Below are 23,983 nucleotides of genomic sequence, written 5' to 3'. Positions count from 1 at the left end.
AACGGATCATTCATTTTAATACTCAGTTTCTCTTGTTTTTTGAAGGTATTCGCTGCATCCTTTGTCCCTCATGAATGTTCGAATAGGCAACCAGTAACACATCACACCAGTCAGACCAGTCTTATCAATTTCTTTAGTAGATAACTGATGCCTTTTATGTGAATTCACGTGGTATTTCTGTCCTCTCCTCTGCTCTGGTGAGTGTTTCATCTTTCATATCAAAATTCAGTACTCGTATCTTTACTCAATGTGTCAGTGTACATTATCTCAATTTTCAGGTGGCATACTCGATTTAATTCGCTTTTAATACAATACGGATCCCAATTGGTTCGATGCTTCATATTTCGGTGTCGTATAACTTCTAACGAACCGTAGATTTCACCTACGAAAAAGTTGGGTATGTTTTATTTTCATTTTCTATCTATTTCTGTAATTGTAATTTATTCAGTATTGTACCTCGCTTGAATGGCATCTAGCAGCTGTTGAAACAGCATCAGTAATTTCTAATTTTGGGTTTCTGATTATGACAGATATTACCAATAACAGTAAGAATGGATGATATAGCGATTGGTATAGACTTGGGCACTACGAATTCTTGTGTTGGTGTTTTCCGAAATGGAAAAGTTAAAATTATCGCGAACGATCAAGGGAACAGAACGACGCCGAGTTATGTTGCTTTCACAGATGTCGAAATCTTGATCGGAGACGCCGCCAAAAAACAATCAACTAGAAATCTACGTAATACTGTTTACGGTGAGTTTTTCAATTTTCTGTGCGCATTCTTCACTATCTAACATGTACTTACTTTGGGTTTTTATTGATATATACGCAGATGTCAAAAGATTGATGGGTCGTAAGTACGACGATGATACAGTTCAGGCAGATTTGAAGCATTGGCCCTTCCAAGTCATTGATGATAACAACAAACCGAAAATCCAAGTTGAATTCCAAGGCGCTTTCAAAACATACTCTCCGGAAGAAGTAAGTGTTTCGTGACTTATTTAACATTTTGTAATTTATTATTCATTACATTTATTTTCTTGACTTGATTTTTCTGTAGATATCTTCGATGGTGTTGCGAAAAATGAAAGAAACAGCCGAAGCTTATTTGGACCAAGCAGTTACAAAAGCTGTAATCACTGTACCGGCTTATTTCAATGATTCTCAAAGATCGGCTACTGTTGATGCTGCCAAAATTGCCGGATTAAATGTACTACGTATCATTAATGAACCTACTGCTGCCGCCATTGCGTATGGACTGGAAAAGAATGTACGGTACCAAATGTGTTGAGTGAACTTTCGTAGAAAAAAAAAAACAAAAAAAACGCGTTGACTAATTCACTTTTAATTTCTTCAGGACTCCAACTCTGGTGCGCAAAACGTATTGATTTTCGATCTCGGCGGAGGAACTTTCGATGTTTCAGTGCTGACCATCCAGAAGGGTATTTTTGAAGTGATTTCAACCGCAGGTGATACTCATTTGGGCGGCGAAGATTTCGATAACGTAATGGTCAATTATTTCGTTGAGGAAATCAAACGTAAATGCAATGAAGACGTCACCCAAAACAAAAAAGCCCTAAGCTTACTACGAACTGCTTGCGAAGGAGCAAAGAGAGCTTTATCATCGTCTACTGTAGCCGAAATCGAAATCATGTACGGTAGCATCGATTTCTGCAGCTCGATTTCTCGCATTCGTTTTGAAGAATTGAACTCAACTTTTTTCCAAAGCATAATGGAACAGATCGAGAAAGTAATCAAAGATGCCAAAATGAATGAAACTCAAATCGATCACGTTGTGTTAGTCGGTGGCTCGTCTCGTATCCCTAAAATACAAGAATTGTTGAAAGATTTTTTTGACCGAAAAGAATTAAGCAAATCAATTAACCCGGATGAAGCTGTAGCATATGGAGCAGCCGTGCAAGCTGCCGTACTGAATGGCGACGGATCAAAGCAGGTTCAAAATTTAGTGTTATTCGACGTTATACCATTGTCGTTAGGTATTGGCGGTGGACCCGATCACCAAGAAATGACTGTGTTTTTCAAACGTAACTCGCCTATTCCAGCAAGAATTACTAAACCACGCTGCACGATGGATGATAATCAAACTAGTGCAGGATTCAAAGTGTACGAAGGTGAATATCCCACAACAGAGAATAATCATTTGCTGGGTCAATTTGAACTTACTGGAATCCCTCCTAAACCCGCTAAGCAAGCTAAAATTGATGTAACTTTTGAAATAGATGCTAATGGTATCCTAAACGTGACCGCTGTGGAAAAATCTACCCGTAATACGAATCAATTGACTATCGCATACGATAAAGGTCGTCTCAGTAAGGACGAAATTGAGCGTATGATCGAGGACGCTGAAAAATTGCGATCCAAAGTAGAAAACCGAAAAGCTGCATTAGTCGCCAAGTCAGCCTTAAAATCGTACTGTGTCAACGTGAAAAGCACCGTACAAGGTGAAAAATTGAAGAGTAAAATTAATCAATTTGATAAGGACTTGATTTTGAAAAAATGCGAAGAAACCATCTCCTGGTTGAATTCTGTCCTGCCACCTGAAAAAGAATTATTCGAGCGTAAGCATGAAGAATTGAAAAAAATATTCGATGTAATCATTTCGATAGCTCGTTGGCCTAATAAAGAAAACGACAAATATTGTGAAATGTTGAACGTGGGGAAAGATGCCTCCGAAGATGAAATCAAGAATGCCTACAGGTAAATTTGCGTAAATTTTGTTTTTGATCTAGTGAAATGGTTTCGTACTTTTAGAAGAGATTCGAAGAAATTTATTACTCATTCATAATCAATAAAATATTAGGTTTCAATTACTTATTAACTTATTATTTATTAATTTGGTTATTTTTTGTCAAATTTACAGGGAATTAGCTTCTAAATTTCATCCCGATAAGTACCAAGGAGACCAGGAACTAGGAAATCTGTATTGGCTGACCTACATGAAAGCAAAAGTTGCTCTCCTCAATCTAGGTATGCGTGTATATTTGTATTATTGTCTATGCAAGGAGAAAGGGCGTACTGTCAAAACCCCTAATTTCGGACAGGGTACGTAATTTCGGACACTAGATGTTTTTGCTATTTTATTGATAAGAACTAAGGGTACAAGTAAAAGTGAACACTTCTTCTATTAGTTTAGATCACGGACAATCTCCCTGATGTAAGAATTTTCATTTTACACTATTTCTTTAGTCATCAAAATGGACTTTACAAAGTGCTTCATATAAAGAGTGAGGAAAAAGTTATTCACAGCGTCTATCCAAATGCTTTCATAACCATGAAAATCGCTCTAAAATATCAAGAAGTCACTGGTAATGAAAAATAAAATTCATTCCCCAAATTTCACGTCTTGTTTCTATTATTTAAATCCTAAAAACTGAAAAAGTCGCGAAACGGATCATTATTTCGGACACTTTGGTTCACGCATTACTGAGTTTGGAAGGGTAACACTGACGCACTTGCAAATGTGTATTTTTCGAGTTCAACGGTATTTTATTCAAGTCTTTTCAGTTTTGATGAAGAATTGCACTATTATTTCACTCATTTTCCTAAAAACCATACTGAAAAGTAGAAGTCTGAGCCGTAAAATCATCAACAAGGAGTTTGATAAGAAATTGTTCAATGTTACCAACTTATTTTTCTAACAAGAAAGCGTATAATGAGAGTGCTGAACATTTCCTTGAAAAATCTTTTTTTTCTACATTTCACATCATGATTCGAGCTGTTTTTGATTGTAGTCGTTTTTCAGGGGTAAATAATTTCTTTTTCAACTAAAATTTTCGAGTTCGCACGTTAAAGAAAAAGTGTCCGAAATTAGGATACCTTGGACCTAATTTCGGACACTTTTCGAATTCAAATTAAACAAGCAAAATCACGTAAAATTTATAAATTGATGCTCAAAAACTGTTCACACGGTGACATTCTATGAGAATGTGAAGACAAACACCAAGTTGAATCGCTCGTTTTACGAAAAACGTGAAAAGTGTCCGAAATTAGGGGTTTTGACAGTAATGAAAAATTACTCAATTTTGAACCTTTCATTATTAGTGTTTATACTTGTTTATTTATTTTATTATTTTTCTTTCGCAGTGAATGGAATACTCGGTAAAAACACCAGTACTTGAATGCATTGGACTAAATTAAGCACAGACACCTTTTCTTCAACTTGAAGTAAATTTGAAAGCGTAATGAGTTTTGAAATAGGTACATGAATAAATTTCATCCACCTAATGAGTTGATTATATTTTGCAGATTTCATGAGTTGGTACCTAACCTAATGATTTCAGTGGCGATTTATCAGTAGTTGAATCATGCAGTGGTCAGTGGTGTCTGCGATAAGTATAGTTGTTAAATGTGTATTTTGTGATTTTCATGTTGTATTATTCATGCTTGTATTCTGATTCTTCTTTTTAAAGATATGAGTATGAGTGCATAATTGTCTTGAAATGTATGTTTTAAAATTATATACAAAAATAATCAATTTTTTTCCTTTCAATATACCTACTTACTCGTTAACATGTTTCACAAATACCACAGAATTTGCGCCTTGCGATGAGCCAATTTTCTATGAAATACTTTACGTTTCATTATCGGTGTCAAACGGGTAGAGGTATTCAATTCGCCCTACCCTCATTTCAGGAGCTTATGAAATTGGGTTTCGTTTTCATTTTTCACTGAAATGTTTCAACGTCGAAAGCAAATTATTGTTTTTATTTATTTATCGCGCAACATCATGGTAAGTAGGTATGTATTTCTGAACGCTCGAAACATGAGCAGATATACCTACTTATTGTGCCCTTATTCCTTTCATACAGTCTCTATATCTCCCAATTTCCTTCAATTCTAATTACGGAATGATTTCTCTTTTTAGAAACAATTTCTGAAGATCTTTGTGAAGATATTTCAACCTAAACGTATTTCATTGTTTTTATTACTAGGGGAGAATTGTTTTTGTTTCATTGTTTGTTTTTTAAGAAAAAAAAAAGAAGATAATGATCGCTATGAAAAATTGAAAAAGATCAATAACATGTGACGATATGCAACAATGTTACATTTATGCCAGTCGTACCAAGCTTCACTCTCTTATCTACGAGGGAATCGTTCGCAATGAAATTCTTATTCATTCGTAGTATTCGTTGATGATTTTCAAAGAGTATTAGTAATGAAGTCAACGCTACGAAGCGACTTGCTTTCCTAATCTTGTGAATCTCGATTGTGTGAATGTAAATTGCAATTTCCAGATACCGGTAATCATTCGTGTACGATTAACGCCTTTCTTTGGAGTGTTGTGTAACTTTTCGTCGAGGTATACCTAATGAGTTGCGTTATTTTATTCATTCTTTATGTGATTTTTTCATCATCCAAATTTGTCCATGAAGTGTTCAATAATTGAAATGATTCAGTAATTTTTCGTGTGTGCAATTATGATTTACATATGTGTAGGTCGTACCAATGAATTCACCAGCGATTGGAATTCACTTCGGTTCCTCATACTCTTGTGTTGGCGTTTACCAGTTCGGAAAAGTTGAAATTATCGCCAATGATCAAGGTAGCAGAATTACGCCGAGTTATGTCGCATTTACAGATAACGGAACTTTGATCGGTGAAGCAGCCGAAAATCAATCGAAGAGTAATCCCAAAAATACTATTTATGGTAAGTATGTTTCAAAATATTTTCTTTCGTGTTTTCCACTAATTTTGAAAATTTCGCTTCATTAAAGTAACTTGTGAATAAGTTTAACGGTACCTAATTTGTGATGAACACTAATTATCCTTGAAGATTTTCCATTTTGTAAACGCTATAAAATTCTGTTCGAAAGTGCACAAATTTGCATCAGGAATTATGAAAATACGTGGGTTAATATTTCAAGATCGCTCTTAAATTAATTTTTTTTTTTGAATTGGTATTCGATTTTCTAAAACATGTGGGTATTTGGCTATGAAACAAATAGGTACCTACCTACGCCAATTTAAACTAGTGCCCTATTTAAACCAGCGTTGGGATAAAGAATATGTACAGGGTGTCCAGAAATATCGGGTACCCCTAAAAAAGTTTTCTGCTAATTACTTCGGTTGGTCACAGTGAATGATAATAATGATAGCACATGATTGGTTGTTGGACTGGAGAGATAACATTCCACCAATCATATGCATCTATTTCACGTTGCCAACCTATATTTTTAATGAAAAACTCTCTTTGGGGTACCCGATATTTCTGGGCACCCTGTAAGATTACCTATCTAGCTATAGTATCTACCTTTTGATAGCATGTATTTCATTTCTCATAAATCAATTTGTAATTCTGTGATTGTTGCTATGTTTCTACAGATGTTCAAAAGATGTTGGGTTGTAAGTACAACGATGTTCATTCTTTGGCCAGTGTAAAGCATTGGCCTTTCCAGATAACTGAACACAATGAAAAACCACAACTCAAAGTTAAACACTTAGGCAGCTATCAAAAGTACTTTCCTGAAGACGTATGTATTGACACTTGTTTAAATTATTTGACGGTCCATTTCTATGTCTAACTGGTGTAGTGAAAAGTGATCTCCTCGACATATTTTTTTTATCGCCTTGAAGAACTTTGAGCACTTTTGAAGATTTTCAAGTCCTAAATTTGGTGTTGATTTTCCGATTTTTTTTTTTTTGAAAAATTCTCGTGATCTATCAAAATGGGCTGAATTTTACAAAAAAAGTTCCATTAGTCCGGTGAAAATGTTTTTTGAGCATTTTTGAAAAATTTTGAGCCCAAAAATTAGGACATTACTTTTGGAATTTTTGAAAACGTGTCGTGCAATCCTATCGAGATGAATTAAAATTTCACAAGAAATTCAAAAATCTCAACAAAAAACAAGTTTTTTGCTCGTTTGAAAATTTTGAGTGTTTTTGAAGAATTTTGAGCTCTAAATTAAATAGGTAGGTAGGTACCTACTTTTTTTATTTAGCCACACTACTGTCAGTTGCACTGTAGACTACTACCTACTTATACTCATGTCGAATCAATTATTTCTACAGATATCTTCAGTAATAATTGGGAAAATGAAAGAGACTGCCGAAGCCTATCTAGGTAAAACGATTCGAAATGCTGTAATCACTGTACCAGCTTATTTCAACGATTCTCAAAGAGCAGCTACCATAGATGCAGCTAAATTCGCCGGCCTGAATTTATTAAGTATCATTGATGAACCTATTGCTGCTGCTATTGCTTACGGTTTAGAACAAAAGGTACGTATTGCTTTTATTTTTGATAATTTTACTGATCATCAGTCGACTAATTCGCTCAAATTTTACAGCTCTCCCCTCTTAAAGTATTGGTTTTGGATATGGAGGGTGGAAATTTCAATGTCTCCGTTTTGGCACTCGAAAACGGCGTTTTCAAAGTAATCTCAAGCATACACAAAGCCTACTTAGACATCGATAACTATGACAAGCGAATGGTCAACTATTTCGCTCAAGATTTCAAAGATACATACAACAAAAAGCTCACAAATAATAAAAAAACGTCAAGTCGCTTGCTAGCTGCTTGTAAACGAGCAAGAGGAATTCTGATATCATCTCCTGTAGCCAATATCGACATCGAGTCTTTTCACGATGGTATTGATTACCATACTAGGATTTATCGTGCTTTTTTCGAAGAACTGAACGACGACTTCTTCCGAAGGGCATTGGTAGTAATTAATAAAGCCATCCAAGACGCTGCCATCGACAAAACTGAGATCGAACATGTCGTTTTAATTGGTACTTCATCCCGAATGCCAAAAATTCAGAAAATGTTACAAAATTTCCTCGGCGAAAAGGACTTCTACATGTCGATCCATCCAAATGAAACAGTTGCTTACGGTGCTGCCCTACAAGCTTCCATATTAAACATTGACGAATCTATTAAGGAAGAACAAAATGCAGTGTTAACGGATTGTACCCCATTATCGTTAGGTGTAAATGCAAAATATGATGAAATGGCTGTGATCGTTAAACGCAGAACTCCAATTCCAACCAGACAAACAGCTGTTTTTGATATGAAAGGAGTTCATCAATCTTGTTTCCGTTTCGGAGTGTACGAAGGCGAATATCCTGCTGTGAAGCTGAATCATTACCTGGGTCAAGTGGAGCTTAGCGGTATTCATCATGCACCTACTGGAAATACTTCAGCCTATATAACGTTTGAAATCGATGCTAAGTGTACTTTAAAGGTAACCGCCGTTCAAACATGGACTGGCTCTGTGAGCCAATTAAAAGTCAAGTACGATAGAAATCGTCTGAGCTGTTTTGAAGTTAATCGTATGATCAGTGATGCTGAAAAATATCGGCTTAAACGACAACAAGAAGAACGAAACGCTGCATTATCTGCCAAAAATGCTTTGAAATCATGTTGTTCTAAATTGGTAGATAAAGTTCTCAATTTTGAAAAAGACTTGATTTTGAATAAATGCGAAGATACAATTTTATGGTTGAATTCTCATCAATCCGCTGGAAAGGAACTATATGAATGTAAACAGAAAGAATTGGAAAACGTATCTGATGCAATGGATGGTTTCATCAATCAAGGTATGCATACCTACTTGTCTGAAGAAATAATGAATAAATAAAAATTCGCCTTAACAGGGAAGAATTTCATATTGGAGAAAATTTTTTCAACTAGACAAAGCTAGATCGAAGAACATGCAAAAATTTGACAGCAGCCGAAATTTAAGGAGCTAAAATGCAGTTTTTGATTTTTGGTTTTGAAAATTGAATTTTGGAGGATAATCAAAAATTTTTATCGAATTTTTTTCAAGCATTTTTGAAGAATTTCAAGCTGAAAAATTGGATCAAGACTCTTGGAAATGTAGAATAAAAGATAGATATTTAAACCAAAATGTTTTTGAACATTTTTGAAGAATTTTTAGCCCAAAATTGGTTCATGATTATTGATGATTTTGAAAAATGTGTCAATTTATTAAATTAATTTAGAAAGCTGAAATTTTGTTTGTGTCTCATTTTCAAAAACCTCTCAAATCGATCGAAAATCGTTTCGAACAGTTTCAAGCAATTCTGGAATATCCAGCAGGTTTTTTATTAAAAGTTGAAATTGCCACAAAATTTTACCTTTTGTCAAAATTTCAAGTTTGAAAATCTGCTTGAGGCTCCAGAATACTGCTCACACGGTTTGAAACCATCTTCAATCAATTCGATGAATCTTGGTAAATTTGGTGAAATTTTGATTTTTTTCTACATTTTTGACCAAAATGTAGTTATTAAAAATTTATCAAAATTCGAAAAATGCACGTAAGCTTCGGTTGGTGATAAATTTTTACATGTTCGACCTAGCTCTGTTCAATTCAAAAAATTTTCTGCTAGTTGGCGTACCTTCTTTGTAAGTTACTTACCTACAATTTTAACAGTTCGTGATGTTTTTTTTTTGTTTTTTTTTTTTTGCAGTGAAAATAATGCTTTTCAACAACTCAACTTCATCATCTCAACGGCGTCCATGTCATCCTTTCCTTACGAATCAAATTACCATCACGCACGATAAAGATTTACGCTGCAGTAAAGATAAAGTTGAGGGAATTCCCGAAGACGCCGACAAATGTCGAATTGAAGAAAATAAACAAAAAGACATCGTATTTACCGCCAAGAACTCTTTATTAACATACTGTATCGAGGTGATGAGCACCGTGAAGGATGAAAAATCGAATATTGATAAGTTCAACAGAGATGTGCTGTTGAAAAAATGTAACGAAGCTATTCATTGGCTGAATCAAAACCATTCCGTCGAAAAAGAACTTTACGAAAGCAAACTGGAGGATTTAAAAACCAGATTCGATGCAGTCAATTCGACAGCTAAAACCCGCCGAAAAGAAAATGACAAACATGAAGCACTCAATGCCTGCTTCTCGAAACGACATCAGAAAAACAAACCTTCAGGTATAGGGTGATTTTTTTTTTTCGTTTTCTAAATTTAGGTGAAAGTACGAGTATACTAGATAAGGTTATTTGAGAAAATTATATCAGCCAATTTTAAAAAATGATTTTAAAATTAATTTTCCAAACCATACCTATGTTTCAGAAATGGCTTCTAAATGTAATCGCGATTCGTCTGAAGGCAAAAGTATCGATTTTGGTATGCATGAGTATGAAAGTCTGAAGTGAATCCAAACACTTCGATGAAATCGAAGAAGACAACACATTCCTTCTCTTCAAATTTTAATGCCGGTATTATTGTTTTCAGATTCCGATGATTGACGATTGACGATTCCGATTATGGTGTACGTTTTAATTTTATTGCGAGCGACTGATCAATGTTTTAAAAGTTTTATTCACTATATACCAATCCATTTAAATTGTATGTTACTTTATTGTTCTATTTTATAAAATTGTAAAACCTTTCTAGGTACTTGAATGTCAATTTGTTTTTATTCATTTTTATTTTTTTTTTGAAAAAACTACCTATTGTACAAAATGAGAAATTTATTATGTAACAGTAACCTTAAAATTAATTGTCGTTTGTCAATGTACCTGATTAATAGGTGTAGTAGTACTTGTGTAATATGTGCATCGCTTTATTATCAATTGCATCATTGTTTTAAAATATACCATGTTTCAAAAAATCTCTGCCAACATTTACCTTTGTACCGAAGCCTACTTAATCAATTTTTAAGTACTTGAATAACATAAGATGCAGGATAAGTCCCACCCAAAGCAATCGTACAACTTCGGTGTAACTTTTTCCCTATTTAAGTAGGTATTTTATTTGAAACTTTTGTTTACGTAGGAAACATCACACTTTTCCGCAGAAAATGAAAATAATAACAATATCTAGGAACATGAAACATTCTTTGCAAAGTTACCTACCTACCTATATGCATTAATTTTACCCCAAAAATATTACGTAGGTAGGTAGTAGGTACTTACCTAGAAAGTAGAAAATATTTATGATAGGTACCTGAGTGTATTCGAATGCAATAATTTTGAAAAATTAAAATTTTCGTAAGATCCACGATTTTTTGTGCAGGTGGCTAAACCGTTTTTTGAAAGCTATTCTTTATGTCGTTCGAATTTCGAAACTCTCATGCGTTAGTCAAGGAATACATATAAATATTTTATATTCCTTGTTTTGAGTTATCGTTTCAATACAAAATATGTAAAAGCTTCTCTGGTAATTCATTCATCATTGAAACGATCACTCAAATGCCCATTTTCCCATCGATAACCATTCAACTTTTCAATTTTTAACTTTCAAGAAAGAAATTTTCTCTCATTTTTTCAAAGGTCGATGCATTTTTTGATAAAAATCAATTCTTTTTTAGACACCCTGTACATGACCTTCATAAGACGATAGATAGTGCCACTGCCAGCAACGCATCGAAATTCGAAACACAACAAAAGTCTTTGGTCTAGCATGATAACCAGTTACTAGTTGCAGTAGTTGCGTATTGAACTTGAACTATTGATGGAATTCGGTATCACAATCGATAGTAATTTGCAAAATCATTATAAGTATATTCGCCACGTTTAGTTTCTAGTTAGTGGTTCGGTGCAATTTTCAGTGAAGGTGATAAAAAATTACGGTATGTGTTTTGATTTTTAGTATACTTTTGTACTCATTAATGATATTTTATTGATATGATGTGGTAAAAAGCATTATTTTATACTAGTACTTCTGATTATGACAAGCTGCGATATGGATATGGATGCTCCAGCGATTGGAATTGACCTGGGCACTACGTACTCCTGTGTTGGTGTTTTCCAGCATGGAAAAGTTGAGATCATCGCGAACGATCAAGGTAACAGAACCACGCCGAGTTGTGTCGCTTTTACAGATAACGAAATCTTGATCGGAGAAGCAGCAAAAAATCAATCCACCAGAAACCCAGATAATACAATTTTTGGTGAGTTTCTTTGCAAATGTTATTTCTGTTCTCATAATTTACGTCGATGCAATAATTGCAATATCATTACATATGTATGGTGTACGAATATATTTTCGAAATTTAATGGGAAATTATGTGATTTTTACTGTAATGCACAGACGTCAAAAGATTAATGGGTCGTAAATTCGACGATGCAACAGTTCAGAATGATATGAAGCATTGGCCTTTCCTAGTCATCGACGATGATAACAAGCTGAAGATACAAGTTGCTTTTGAAGGTGCTTCTAAAACGTATTTCCCTGAAGAAGTGAGTGCATAACTGCAGATGCTACGTTTAATTTTCTACTTAGACTTGTCCTGTCCTAATCAACTTTCTTTACAGATATCAGCGATGATATTGCGAAAAATGAAAGAGACTGCGGAGGCGTATCTGGGTAAAACTGTTACAAATGCAGTCATCACCGTACCAGCATATTTTAACGATTCTCAAAGAGCAGCTACCGTAGATGCTGCCAAAATTGCCGGGCTAAACGTCTTACGTATAATTAACGAACCTACTGCAGCTGCCATTGCTTACGGATTAGAAAAAAAAGTATGTGTTTGCTTTAGTGTGAATTTATGCTAATCCAGGGTCGTCTTCTAGCCGAGACCAAATATCTGTCATTCGCTACTCATCAGTTGACTAATTAAAATTTTTGATTTCTTTCTTCAGGATAAAAATGAAACCGCATTGATTTTTGATCTGGGTGGCGGAACTTTCGATGTCTCCATCTTGACTATCGATAAAGGTGTTTTCCAAGTGGTTTCCACCGCAGGAGATACTCATTTGGGCGGCGAAGATTTTGACAATAAAATGGTGGATCATTTCGTTCAAGAATTTAGACGTAAATATCATAAAGATCTCACTGGAAACAAAAAAGCTCTACGTCGGTTGCGAATTAGTTGCGAACAAGCGAAAAGAATTTTATCATCATCGAGTGAGGCCAGCATTGATATTTATTCTCTTCACGATGGCGTCGACTTCTATAGTTCAATCTCTCGTGCCCGTTTTGAGGAATTGAACGCTGAATTTTTTCAAAACACGATGGCTACCGTTGAAAAAGCGCTCCAGGATGCTGAAATTAAGAAAACGAATATTGATCACGTCGTTTTAGTTGGTGGTTCATCCCGTATCCCAAAAGTACGAAAAATGTTACGAGATATCTTCGATGAGAAAGAATTGAACAACTCTATCAATCCGGATGAAGCTGTAGCATATGGAGCTGCTGTTCACGCCGCTATACTAAGCGGCAAAAAACCAAAAGAATTACTAGATGTAGTGTTGTTCGATGTTACACCGTTGTCCTTAGGGGTCTCTGTCACGGAGGGAAGGAATCGTGGCCGTAATGGTGATGTGGAAGTGATTATTAAACGCAACACTCTCATTCCAGCAAGACACACTGAGACATTCGTGACATCATACGACAATCAAACTGAAGTTTATTCCGAAGTGTGTGAAGGTGAATATGTGACAACGAAAGATAATCACTTGCTTGGTGAAATCGTGCTCGTAGGAATTACAAGTGCACCTCAAGGTCAAACCAAAGTAGACGTAACTTTCGAAATCGATGCTAATGGTATTTTGAACGTAACTGCTGTGGAACCATTGACTGGCCTTAAAACCCAAGTTACGATTGCGTATGATAAAGGTCGTCTCAGTAGAGATCAAATTGATCGCATGGTCAAAGATGCTGAAAAATTCGACACAAAGGAAAAGCTGAGAAAGGCTGCGGTTGCCGCTAAAAGTTCTCTAGAAGAATACTGCATCAGCGTTAAACGCACAGTGCAAGATGAAAAATTGAAAAATAAGATAGATAAATTCGATAAAGACATAATCTTGAAGAAATGTAAAGAAACCATTGCCTGGTTGAATTCAAACCAGTCAGTTGGGAAAGACCAGTACGAATGTAAACTAGAAGAACTGAAAAATATATTCGATATGATAATTTCTATTTCTAGTCAATCTGAAGAAAGCGAAGACAAATATTATGAAATATTGAACGTGACAAAACATTCCACCAAAACAGAAATCGAAAAAGCCTTCAGGTAAACGTGAATCTTTTTTAATTTTACAAAACTGTTTAGTATATTCTTCACTCTGCGGAGTGAGAACTCACTACTCAGGGGAATTGAAAACCGGTCAATAGGAAAATCAAATCCAATACGCTAGATACTATTTGACAATCTAATTTTTTATCAACTTTAATTTACAGGAGTGTAGCGTGTAAATATCATCCTGATGAATACGAAGGAGACAAAGAGATAGGAAATTTGTACTGGCTGACCTTGAAGAGAGCAAACGACTGTCTCATCAAACTCCGTGAGTATATCATGCAATGTGTGTAGAGATTAGAGAAATGGTGCAATGATAGGTACTTAAATTACCCATATTTTTTTTGAATGTTTCATCAAGAGTAGTTTTTTGTATCACGTTTTTGCAGTGAAAAAGAATAATTCCAATTGATAGCAGCTTGGGTTCATGGATCAGTTTCATTTTTTTCAACTGGATCGTAATCATACTTCGACAGTCCAAAATGAGAATATTTACTTTCTCTCTCCTAATGAATTATTTTTTTTGTTCTGTACATTTCTAGATTAGGCCTAATGATCTCGATATTAAGGTATCGCGCGTATGCATTTCTGTAATATTGCAGCTACTTCAGCGGAAGTTGCGTTATAGTGATAGATATTTGAGATGATTGTTTTACTATATGTTCTATAATTTAAATATGTAGTTTGTGATACCGATAGATGTCAAGATACCTATTTCAATGTAGATATGCATTGTTTAGGTTGAGATTATGTTAAGAGATCTTCGTTTTTTTATATTACCTTATATTTTTACTTGCATGCTTATTTTTTTCCCATGATAGTCACGATTGTATTAAATGAAAAATTCACTTTTTTGTGATTATGTGTCTAATTTTTTGCCTCAGAACATCAACATTTTACGACTGATTTTTTCGAAAATTTGAGAAAAGTTGATTAGTGGAAATATTTACATAACATTTTTATTGTTTTAACTTGTAACGTTCAGTTGAATCATTGATGATGGTGCCTGGTGACATTTTGATGAATTTAATTTATACTTCATTTCAATTATAAGGCTAAAAGTGATTGAAATGAGGTAGTTTTTACGTATTCTGCATGCATTATTCTGAGTAGGTACCTTCGAAATCTTGTTAAACCTAATTGGTTAAAAAGGATTGCAAAAAAAAAGAAAGAAAAAAAACCTTCAAACTATCTATCAAAACGTGATATTGAAAGAATTTTCTCCAAAACTTGACTTTCAAATATCAGAATTTTTGAAAATTTTAGCAAGAAATTAAAACTTGAAAATGTGCAAGTTACTCAAAACAAAAAAAAATTAATAAATAAAACAGGCCTTTTTGGGATTCTGGCAAAAACCCTCACTTCTCTGGAATTTTGACTGAAAGCGAGTCTTTTTTTACAGTTTTTAAAAGTATATTTTTTTTGCGATTTGAATTTAAAAAACTCATTTGCATTGCAATTTTAAACAGGCAAAAGAATAGTTCCTTTTTCGACAAAAGAAAACTAAACTTTCTGAGAAATATGGGCCAAAAAAGGGTTTTTCATTTTCTTGCAATTTTGAAAAAAAAAACAAGGCTCTCGATAATTAAAAGTCTTTCTAACGAAAATGTGCCGTGCGACATACAAAATTGGATTCGTATTTTGTTAGATGAAAAATATATTATGATATTCAAGCAAAAATGTTTTTGAGCATTTTTAAAGAATTCTGAGCCCAAAATTGGTTTACGATTGTAGGGGGTTTTGAAAAATTTGTCAATAAATCTGGAAAAACGGGCTGAAATTTCGACCGAAAATGAATAATTTCCGTCAAAACTTTTCTTGAACATTTTTAGATAATTTTGAGCTCAAAATTGACTTTTATACTTTTGAATTTTTTAAAGAATAAGTCATTGAGCCTATCAAAATGGATCAATATTTCGGCAAAAACTCAAAACTTCTAACTGGTCTTTTCATGAGCATTTTTTGGAGAACTTTAAGCTCAAAATTAGATCATCATTTTTGGAATCTTTGAAAAATGTGCCATGCGATCTACCAAAATAGGTTCAACTTATACTGGATGAAATTCAAATTTAAATATGTCAACAAAAATGTTATCAAATCGGTACCAGTGAATTTTTGATTAGTTTCACAAACTCCAAAAAATTAGAAAAGAGAAGAATTCACTTTGTAACTGGCAGTGCTGGAACTTCGCTGAAATTGCAATTTGCCATAATGTATTTCGGGTTGATATTAGTTAAGAAAACACTAATTTCAAACTAGGTACCTACTAGGTTACCTAAAAGAAGAATCAAGGGTTCCCAAAATGAAAAAAATTATTTTATTTATTTTATGATGAAAATGATGATCATTAAAAAAACTTACGGATTTTTGGTTTCCAAAATACGAGTATTTTTGACCAACCGATTTGATTAGCGATGGCTTCGAACTATTCTGAACCCCATGAAAAATTTTTAAATCCTTTAATTTTAGAGAAATTCTCACAGAAATGAGAAAAGTGAAATTCAGTATTCACAGGACTCAGTTATGCTGTCATTGTGACCATTTTTAATCAAATTGGGCACAAATTCTCAAATTTCTCTTGCAATTGTTTTTGAAAACGATGAAAGTATTTTGTGTTTTCGTTATTTGAAGTGTTCTTCAATTTTTCTTCGTTTATTTCATCAAAGTAAAAGTTTTTTTTATTATTTTTTTTGTCTTGAAAAAACTCACTTATTAAGAATGAAAAAAAAACAATTCAAATTTTTAAATTTTTCTGAAATTGCAATGATTGAGGTGAGTTGAGTTTCGTGGGGGCAAAAGGAGGGCGAAAGGCTAAAAAATTTTCAAAATTTGGCGATTCATTTTTTTTTTTGTAGAGAAATCACCGATATTGAATAAATTACGTACAAGTAATACGTTGTACTTTCAAGCATCTCATTTTATCAATCACATAGTCATAGGCAACCCTACTCCGGTTCGTGTATACATGTTTGATGTTTGCTTGGCTCTAAAATTGAAGGCACCGAGTTGTGCTCTGCTAACAAATAAACTCCAGATTTTGATCGTTTTCAGGCCTCTCGAAATCAAATTTTTCAAATACGTTCACCCTTCTATTCCTTCGCTCGAGGCAATTGGTTTTTATTTTAAAATAAAAATCCAAAACAGAAAATGAAAATTTTTTTATCTAACTGATATGAATAATGACATCAATTGACAAACGTGTAATTTTTCCCTATATCAGTTGGCAAATTTTCAGTCGAACCCCCTCCAAAAATCTCTAGTTTAGTTCCTAGAAATATTGTCAAATTATTGGCAACTGGCAATAAGCTATCTTATATCAATTGAAATTGAAAAGAATTGCGCATCTTTTGGGCACCTTAATTTTCGAAAAATAAATCTTTGCGGATGAAGCGTCTTTTTGAAAAATTTCAGAAACTTTAATTTTTGCCCGAAAGTGTTAATTTTAAAATTGCAAAAACCTGAAAGCGACCACTTTAAAAACCCAAAAGTGGCCTTTTGAAAATAAAGAGCAGAATTTCACCAAAATGACTTCTGTAGAAATCTGAAAGTGGGTAAATAATCAATTTTCGACTAGTCGAATCGAATTGAAACGGTTTCGAACCATTTTAAGGAGTTTTACAGATAGTCTCCAGCAAAGTTGATAATTTTGAAGTATTGAAAAGATGTGATCAACCGCTAAATATTGACCCAAAAAGATCAGCCACCTAACTAGTGAAGGGGAAGACACAGCAGGTATTTCGGATTTAAATTATACTATACTTAATATACATATAATATACATGCTATTCCGGATTTTTTCAAATTGCGAAATACTATACGTTCACGTCTGTTCACGTATGCCTACAAAGAAAAAAACAAAAAACATGGAGGGTATAAATTTACTTCAGATACCAACGTAAGTAGTTACGTACTTTGTAAGCAATATCATTATTTAATCTCATACGATTGTCTTTTTGAAAACACCAAAAATGAAAGCAATAATATACATGTATTAAAGAAAAAAATATAGTACCACCCATGAAAATATACTAAATAGGTAAGAATAATGTAATTTATAAACTAATCATTACAGATATGATACTACCTATTGATTTAACCTCCACTAATACAAGCCATGATAATTTGAAACCATTAATAAAAAAAGTTGACAAGATGAAGTTGAAATTCTCATCAGGAAATACGTACCTAGAATAAAATGGTAAGCTAGGTACCTACTCCAAAAAATGTACGGGCTATTGAATTGAACACAAAATTTGAAAATATGGCGTTGACATCTGAGAAATGATGACTGATGACGTGATGAGATAGATAGGTATCTTAAATTTCTCAAGTTCTCAATTACGTAGAACTTCAAGTAGGCAATCTGCATTGTACACTAATTCAGAATCTTCACTTTACTGCAAAGAAAGAAATAGGTATGTATGATTAGTTCAGAATTGAATAACTTTTCATTGCAACATTACTTCAATACATAAGCATAGGTACTTACCTAGATTAATGAGAGTATTTTTTGCTTTTGTAATAAATATCCAATACATATTCGCAATTTCCTTGTCCCCCTTGTATTTATCAGGATGATATTTCGAACCGATTTTCCTGTTAAGATTTGAAAAATTTACAGTAAAATAAATAGGCATTTTTAAAGGTTAATTTTCAATTTCTGCGAATCTTAGATCTTATGGAAAATAATTAGGTATCATCGACGATTTACCTGAAAGCTTTCTCAATCTGTTTTTTGTTGGCGTCTTTGGAAACATTCAATATTTCGTAATATTTATCCTTTGCTTCATCAGGGTGCTTGGCTATCGAAATGATCGTATCGAATATTTTTTTCAATTCTTCCAGTTTACTTTCGAATACCTCTTTTTTAGCTGATTTGTCCGAATTCAACCAGAGAATAGTTTCTTTTTTAGCTGATTTGTCCGAATTCAACCAGAGAATAGTTTCTTCACATTTTTTCAAAATTATATCTCTATCGGATTTTTCGATTTTATCTTTCAATTCTGCAACAGTGCTCTTCACGTCGGCACAGTACGACTCCAAAGAGTGTTTAGCAGCTAATACCGCTTTTCGTCTCGCTTCTTTTACATACGATTCTTCAGCGTCTTTGATCATACGCTCAATTTCGTCCTTACTGAGACGACCTTTATCATGTGCGATAGTCAATTGATTCGTACTACCAGTAGATCTTTCCACAGCAGTCAGGTTTAGGATACCGTTAGCATCTATTTCGAAAGTTACATCCATTTTCGCTTCCCCAGCGGGTTTAGGAGGGATTCCAGTAAGTCTAAATTGACCAAGCCAATGATTATCCTTTGTTGTTGGATATTCACCTTCGTACACTTTGAAATCTACAACAGTTTGATTATCATCCACCGTGCAGCGTCCTTTAGTGATTTTTGCTGGAATAGACGAGTTACGTTTAAAGAACACATCCATTTCTTCATGATCGAGTCCAACACCAACACCCAGCGACATTGGTGTAACGTCGAATAAAACTATGTCTTGGACATTCTTCGATTGATCACCATTCAGTATGGCAGCTTGTATGGCAGCTCCACAAGCTACTGCTTCGTCTGGGTTAATCGATTTGTTCAACTCCTTTCCACTGAATAAATCTTGCAACATTCTCTGAATTTTTGGTATGCGGGACGAGCCACCAACCAAAACCACGTGATCAATCTGATTTTTACTGATATCAGCATCCTTGATAGCTTTTTCAACCAGTGCCACGGCGTTTCGAAAGTAGTCAGCATTTAGTTCTTCAAAACGAGCACGAGAGATCGAACTATAAAAATCGATTCCATCGTGAAGAGATTCGATTTCGATAGCGGCTACAGTGGCCGACGATAAAGTTCTTTTTGCTCGTTCACAAGCGGTTCTCAAGCGACGTAAGGCCTTCTTGTTATCTCCAAGTACTTTCTTGTATTTCTGTTTGAATTCTTGAACGAAGTGATTGACCATTCTGTCGTCGAAATCTTCACCGCCCAAATGCGTATCGCCGGCAGTTGAAATCACTTCAAAAATACCGTTTTCAATGGATAAAATGGATACATCGAAAGTGCCACCACCGAGGTCGAAAATCAATATTGTTTGCTCTCCTGAATCCTGCAGAATTCAAAGAACATTAATCGATCGGTGATTAACAGGAAAAGCTCACTAAAAATGATACGAACTTTTTTGTCTAGACCATAAGCAATTGCAGCGGCTGTAGGTTCATTAATTATACGTAATACGTTCAAGCCTGCGATTTTGGCCGCATCAACTGTAGCTGATCTTTGAGAATCGTTGAAATAAGCGGGCACCGTGATTACAGCATTTCCAATTTTTTCACCCAAGTAAGCTTCAGCGGTCTCTTTCATTGTTCGTAGCACCATCGACGATATCTAAAGAAAAATTGAATCAATTTAGTACATTGATACCTTGTTGGCGTACACCTACCTAATGAACCGTGGTTCATTCCATGTCAACTCAACCAAAAAAAGGCGATTTTGAAAGTCATGTCTTTCGATTTAACTCAATTTTTTTTTACAATATCTACCCACTCAGTAAGTAAGAAATCCGCAATCAGTTTGGTCCCAGTCCCCTCAGGGGGCGGGTGGCGCGGCTTTCATTATTTTCACATTGTCTCGAGGTACTCAACTTCAGCAGCCCATTCCTCCAAAACTATGATACTTTGATCAAAACTGATTTCACAGTTCGTAAGGGCATTGAATTGTAAACTTTTTAAGTATTTTGAAATTTTCAAAAGTTGAAAGTTGAACTATCAATTTGAAAGTTCAAATTTCAAAATAGAGCTGTAAGTGGGAGCTACCATTTAAAATTTTGAAAAAATTTCCATAGATGTACATTTTGATACTTTTTCGAAATATTAAGGTTTCGAGATGGCACTCTTGACGGAGGGGGAGCACCCCCACCCCCAATTTCGGGTAAAACTTTCGAAAGAAAATCTGGGGCATGTGATATAAAAAATTGTTGGGGACCGTGGATGAGGTGTCCACGGTCCCCAACAATTTTTTTGGACTTTTACCTATTGTGGGAGGTTCTGGTGGCCATGGGTGAGATCGATTTAAAAAACTATGACTATATTCGTGTTCAGCGATATCGAAAACATACTATTTCATGTGTCACACGAATGTTACCATTTTTTTGGAGGTTACCCCCTTTGGGGAGGTGCAGGGGGCCGTGGACGGGTCCAATAAAAAATCTGACGTCATATTCGTGTTCAGCGTCACCAAAAACATATTATTGCATGTGTCGCACGAACAAAACACTTTTTTGAACTTTTACCCCCCTTTGGGGAGGTGCTGAGGGCCGTGGATGGGATCCTATCAAAAATCTAATGTCATATTGGTGTTCAGCGTCGCCTAAAACATACAACTCGATATATCACATGCCCCAGATTTTCTTTCGAAAGTTTCACCCAAAATTGGGGTTGGGGGTGCTCCCCCTCCGTCAAGAGTGCCATCTCGAAACCTTAATATTTCGAAAAAGTATCAAAATGTACATGTATGGAAATTTTTTCAAAATTTTAAATGGTAGCTCCCACTTACAGCGCCATTTTGAAATTTGAACTTTCAAATTTGAAAGTTCAACTTTCAACTTTTGAAAATTTCAAAATACTTAAAAAGTTTAAAATTCGATGCCCTTTCGAACTGTGAAATCAGTTTTGATCAAAGTATCATAGTTTTGGAGGAATGGGCTGCTGAAGTTGAGTACCTCGAGACAATGTGAAAATAATGAAAGCCCCCCCCCACCCGCTCCCTGATGGGGCTGGGACCAGACTGATTGCAGCTTTCTTACTTACTGGGTGGGTAGATATTGTAAAAAAAATTTGAGCGAAATCGAAGGACATGACCCAAAAATGTTGGTTGAGTTGACATGGAATGACCCCAACACAACTTCTCTATACAGAGTGGACAAAAATATCGTGAACCCCAGAGAGAGTTTTTTATTAAAAATGTAGGTTGACACGTAGAATAGATGTATATGATTAGTGGAAAGTTATCATCTCAGTCCAACAACTAATCATATACTATCATTATTATCATTCACTGTGAACTGACCAACCAAAATATTTAACAGAAAACTTTTTTAGGGGCTCACGATATTTCCGTCCACCCTGTAGGTACATAAATTTAAAAAGTTCAAAACTCACTTCTTCAGAAAAATAGGTTTTAGAAGTACCGTGGACTTTGACTTTAATTTTTGGTTTGTTTTTATCACTAACCACCTGAAAAGGCCACAGCTTCATATCGGCTTGAACCGTGACATCGTCGAAATTACGACCTATAAGCCTCTTGGCATCTGCGCACAGAAATTAAAAAACGACCAAGACGGTAACGAATTTTATACCTATTCTATGATAGTGTTTTAACGAGTATGAGGAGAAAATTCGAAATCGAAACTTACGAAAAATTGTATTATTTACGTTCCTTGCTGACTGACTTTTCGCCGCATCTCCTATTAGCGTCTCGGCCTGTGTGAAGGCGACAAAACTCGGCGTGGCTCTGTTACCTTGATCGTTGGCGATAATTTCCACTTTACCATGCTGAAAAACACCAACACAAGAGTACGTGGTTCCCAAATCTATGCCGATCACTGGAGCAGAATCATCCATTGGATCTATCATAAGAATAAAGATAGGTACAGAATTATTTTTTTAAATAATCGTGTTCCTTCCGTTTGATATAGGTAATCATAATTCATCAGAGATGTAAATTAAAAATGCAAAAATTTACCTGCCAAACAAGTATAATAATGAACTAAATGACCGAAATCCTGCGACAATCGCTAAGAATATTTACTATTTTATGATCTTCACTTTCGTAGTCTGCGCATGCGATGCAATAAGTGTACTAGACGTATGGTATTCCGACGATTTTCAATTTTTCATCTACTAAGTAACGTAACTGGTTCGACTGTCCGACATACGACAGTTGATCATGAAGACTGTGTAGTTATTTATAAATCTTAACGTCTAACGTCTACCGCCCACAACCAACCGGATGTTAACATCATCACATCTCAACATTTTTTTAATGTCGATCGAATAAAAAGCAATTTTTTTTCGTTGGAAAGTCGCGATGCTTTCACATTTTGTCACCACCGAATTGATTGTTCAAATAGGTAGGATAAGTATTATCTATTTTGCTTAGAATGAATTGACCAAAAAAAATTAAGCAAACCTACTAAAAAGTTACTTGAATTAAAATACCCTACGAATCGATTGCGACCATTTTCGAGAAGATTTGGAACCTTCTGCAGAAATTAGTTTTTCTCCAGCACACTGGAACCGGTCCAAAAAGCGCTGTACTCGACTTGGGCAGCTGAAAATTTGATTCTGAGCCAAATTTCGGTAACAGGAAAATTCATCGCCGGGTGAAACTAATCGCGAGGCAAAATTCATCGGACAATTGATGGGCTAATGGTGAAAGTAGCCTTAGTCAGAAGTGATTTTTCTACAAATCAATGAAAACGTTGTTGTCCTACTTCAATGGTATCTAATGTAAAAACTTTATGGCCAAGTATTAAAAAAACATCTTCAACTATCCCAAAATGCATTACAATACTCATTTTTCTGATTTTTCCCTTTAAAATTGATGAAATATGAAAAAAAAAAATGTTCAAAGTTGTGTGAACAAAAAAATGACTAAGGCGGTTTTCACCATTAGCACTTCAATTAATGGTATCAAAAAAACGAAAACGAATTCGTTAGATCTTTCACTCTGAAAAAAATCTTTGAGCTTTCTCACTTTTTTAATTTTTTTGAAAAGTGGCAACTCTAAATCAATTAATCGACCTATAATTTGACCTTAATTAATTAGGTAATCAATTATTCAACGAATGATTTTCTTCGCGCAGCACTGAAAAAAAAATAAAGGAATGGTAAATCTGAAATCACGAGTCATGAAGCGATTACCAACTCGATTTTTATTAATTGATCTTCGAAGACCCTTTTGCACTTGGAATTTTCATTGATACTCATGAAAAAAAAATGCTATGTATTTCAGGAAGGAAAAGTTTCG

General features: G+C 34.7%; 4 protein-coding genes across 10 annotated transcripts; 3 read left to right on the top strand and 1 right to left on the bottom strand.

Annotated features, from left to right (window-relative positions):
* Positions 1 to 61: 61 nt before the first annotated feature.
* On the top strand, positions 62 to 4,484 carry LOC135838637 (heat shock 70 kDa protein II-like). 2 transcript variants are annotated; one of them, XM_065354349.1, is made up of 9 exons: positions 62 to 197; positions 279 to 397; positions 531 to 753; positions 833 to 981; positions 1,061 to 1,270; positions 1,358 to 2,718; positions 2,882 to 2,988; positions 4,105 to 4,185; positions 4,267 to 4,484. In XM_065354349.1, the coding sequence occupies exons 3-8, from the start codon at positions 552 to 554 to the stop codon at positions 4,137 to 4,139; spliced, it is 2,064 nt and encodes a 687-aa protein (XP_065210421.1). In that variant the 5' UTR covers positions 62 to 197; positions 279 to 397; positions 531 to 551; the 3' UTR covers positions 4,140 to 4,185; positions 4,267 to 4,484. The 2 variants fall into 2 exon arrangements, with proteins under 2 accessions (XP_065210421.1, XP_065210420.1); XM_065354348.1 differs by lacking the exon at positions 62 to 197 and having other exon boundaries at positions 212 to 397.
* A 671-nt stretch (positions 4,485 to 5,155) lies between these two features.
* Positions 5,156 to 10,414, top strand: LOC135838636 (heat shock 70 kDa protein cognate 4-like). 3 transcript variants are annotated; one of them, XM_065354347.1, is made up of 8 exons: positions 5,157 to 5,320; positions 5,458 to 5,668; positions 6,343 to 6,491; positions 7,030 to 7,239; positions 7,308 to 8,559; positions 9,433 to 9,918; positions 10,061 to 10,114; positions 10,223 to 10,414. In XM_065354347.1, the coding sequence occupies exons 2-8, from the start codon at positions 5,467 to 5,469 to the stop codon at positions 10,234 to 10,236; spliced, it is 2,367 nt and encodes a 788-aa protein (XP_065210419.1). In that variant the 5' UTR covers positions 5,157 to 5,320; positions 5,458 to 5,466; the 3' UTR covers positions 10,237 to 10,414. The 3 variants fall into 3 exon arrangements, with proteins under 3 accessions (XP_065210417.1, XP_065210418.1, XP_065210419.1); XM_065354345.1 differs by having other exon boundaries at positions 5,156 to 5,320; positions 10,061 to 10,414; XM_065354346.1 differs by having other exon boundaries at positions 5,156 to 5,333; positions 10,061 to 10,414.
* A 946-nt stretch (positions 10,415 to 11,360) lies between these two features.
* LOC135838622 (heat shock 70 kDa protein II-like) lies at positions 11,361 to 14,814 on the top strand. 4 transcript variants are annotated; one of them, XM_065354321.1, is made up of 7 exons: positions 11,361 to 11,561; positions 11,668 to 11,882; positions 12,023 to 12,171; positions 12,247 to 12,456; positions 12,577 to 13,949; positions 14,117 to 14,223; positions 14,322 to 14,814. In XM_065354321.1, exons 2-7 carry the CDS (start codon positions 11,675 to 11,677, stop codon positions 14,345 to 14,347), a joined length of 2,073 nt encoding a protein of 690 aa, XP_065210393.1. In that variant the 5' UTR covers positions 11,361 to 11,561; positions 11,668 to 11,674; the 3' UTR covers positions 14,348 to 14,814. The 4 variants fall into 4 exon arrangements, with proteins under 4 accessions (XP_065210393.1, XP_065210389.1, XP_065210390.1 ...); XM_065354317.1 differs by having other exon boundaries at positions 11,649 to 11,882; XM_065354318.1 differs by having other exon boundaries at positions 11,633 to 11,882.
* Positions 14,815 to 17,909: 3,095 nt separating this feature from the next.
* LOC135838621 (heat shock 70 kDa protein II-like) lies at positions 17,910 to 22,889 on the bottom strand. Its single transcript, XM_065354316.1, has 7 exons — positions 22,697 to 22,889; positions 22,368 to 22,580; positions 22,114 to 22,262; positions 20,132 to 20,341; positions 18,667 to 20,063; positions 18,445 to 18,551; positions 17,910 to 18,352 (listed from the first exon to the last, which is right to left on the bottom strand). Exons 2-7 carry the CDS (start codon positions 22,573 to 22,575, stop codon positions 18,345 to 18,347), a joined length of 2,079 nt encoding a protein of 692 aa, XP_065210388.1. The 5' UTR covers positions 22,576 to 22,580; positions 22,697 to 22,889; the 3' UTR covers positions 17,910 to 18,344.
* Positions 22,890 to 23,983: the final 1,094 nt, after the last annotated feature.

Source organism: Planococcus citri, chromosome 3 (assembly GCF_950023065.1).
Source record: "Planococcus citri chromosome 3, ihPlaCitr1.1, whole genome shotgun sequence".
NCBI lineage: Eukaryota > Metazoa > Arthropoda > Insecta > Hemiptera > Pseudococcidae > Planococcus > Planococcus citri.
Note: the sequence above shows the minus strand (reverse complement) of the source record. Positions and strands in the feature narration are given on the sequence as shown.

Bases quoted from the DNA above. Each gene is read 5' to 3' on its own strand.
- LOC135838637 (XM_065354349.1), top strand. From the start codon at position 552: ATGGATGATATAGCGATTGGTATAGACTTGGGCACTACGAATTCTTGT. The intron at 1,271-1,357 runs GTACGGTACCAA...TAATTTCTTCAG, and splicing joins CGTATGGACTGGAAAAGAAT to GACTCCAACTCTGGTGCGCA. The intron at 2,719-2,881 runs GTAAATTTGCGT...TCAAATTTACAG, and splicing joins GAAATCAAGAATGCCTACAG to GGAATTAGCTTCTAAATTTC.
- LOC135838636 (XM_065354345.1), top strand. From the start codon at position 5,467: ATGAATTCACCAGCGATTGGAATTCACTTCGGTTCCTCATACTCTTGT. The intron at 8,560-9,432 runs GTATGCATACCT...TTTTTTTTGCAG, and splicing joins GGATGGTTTCATCAATCAAG to TGAAAATAATGCTTTTCAAC. The intron at 9,919-10,060 runs GTATAGGGTGAT...CCTATGTTTCAG, and splicing joins TCAGAAAAACAAACCTTCAG to AAATGGCTTCTAAATGTAAT.
- LOC135838622 (XM_065354317.1), top strand. From the start codon at position 11,660: ATGACAAGCTGCGATATGGATATGGATGCTCCAGCGATTGGAATTGAC. The intron at 12,457-12,576 runs GTATGTGTTTGC...TTCTTTCTTCAG, and splicing joins CTTACGGATTAGAAAAAAAA to GATAAAAATGAAACCGCATT. The intron at 14,224-14,321 runs GTGAGTATATCA...CATCAAGAGTAG, and splicing joins CGACTGTCTCATCAAACTCC to TTTTTTGTATCACGTTTTTG.
- LOC135838621 (XM_065354316.1), bottom strand. From the start codon at position 22,575: ATGGATGATTCTGCTCCAGTGATCGGCATAGATTTGGGAACCACGTAC. The intron at 22,263-22,367 runs GTAAGTTTCGAT...TTCTGTGCGCAG, and splicing joins CGTAAATAATACAATTTTTC to ATGCCAAGAGGCTTATAGGT. The intron at 18,552-18,666 runs GTAAATCGTCGA...AAATCTTAACAG, and splicing joins CAGATTGAGAAAGCTTTCAG to GAAAATCGGTTCGAAATATC.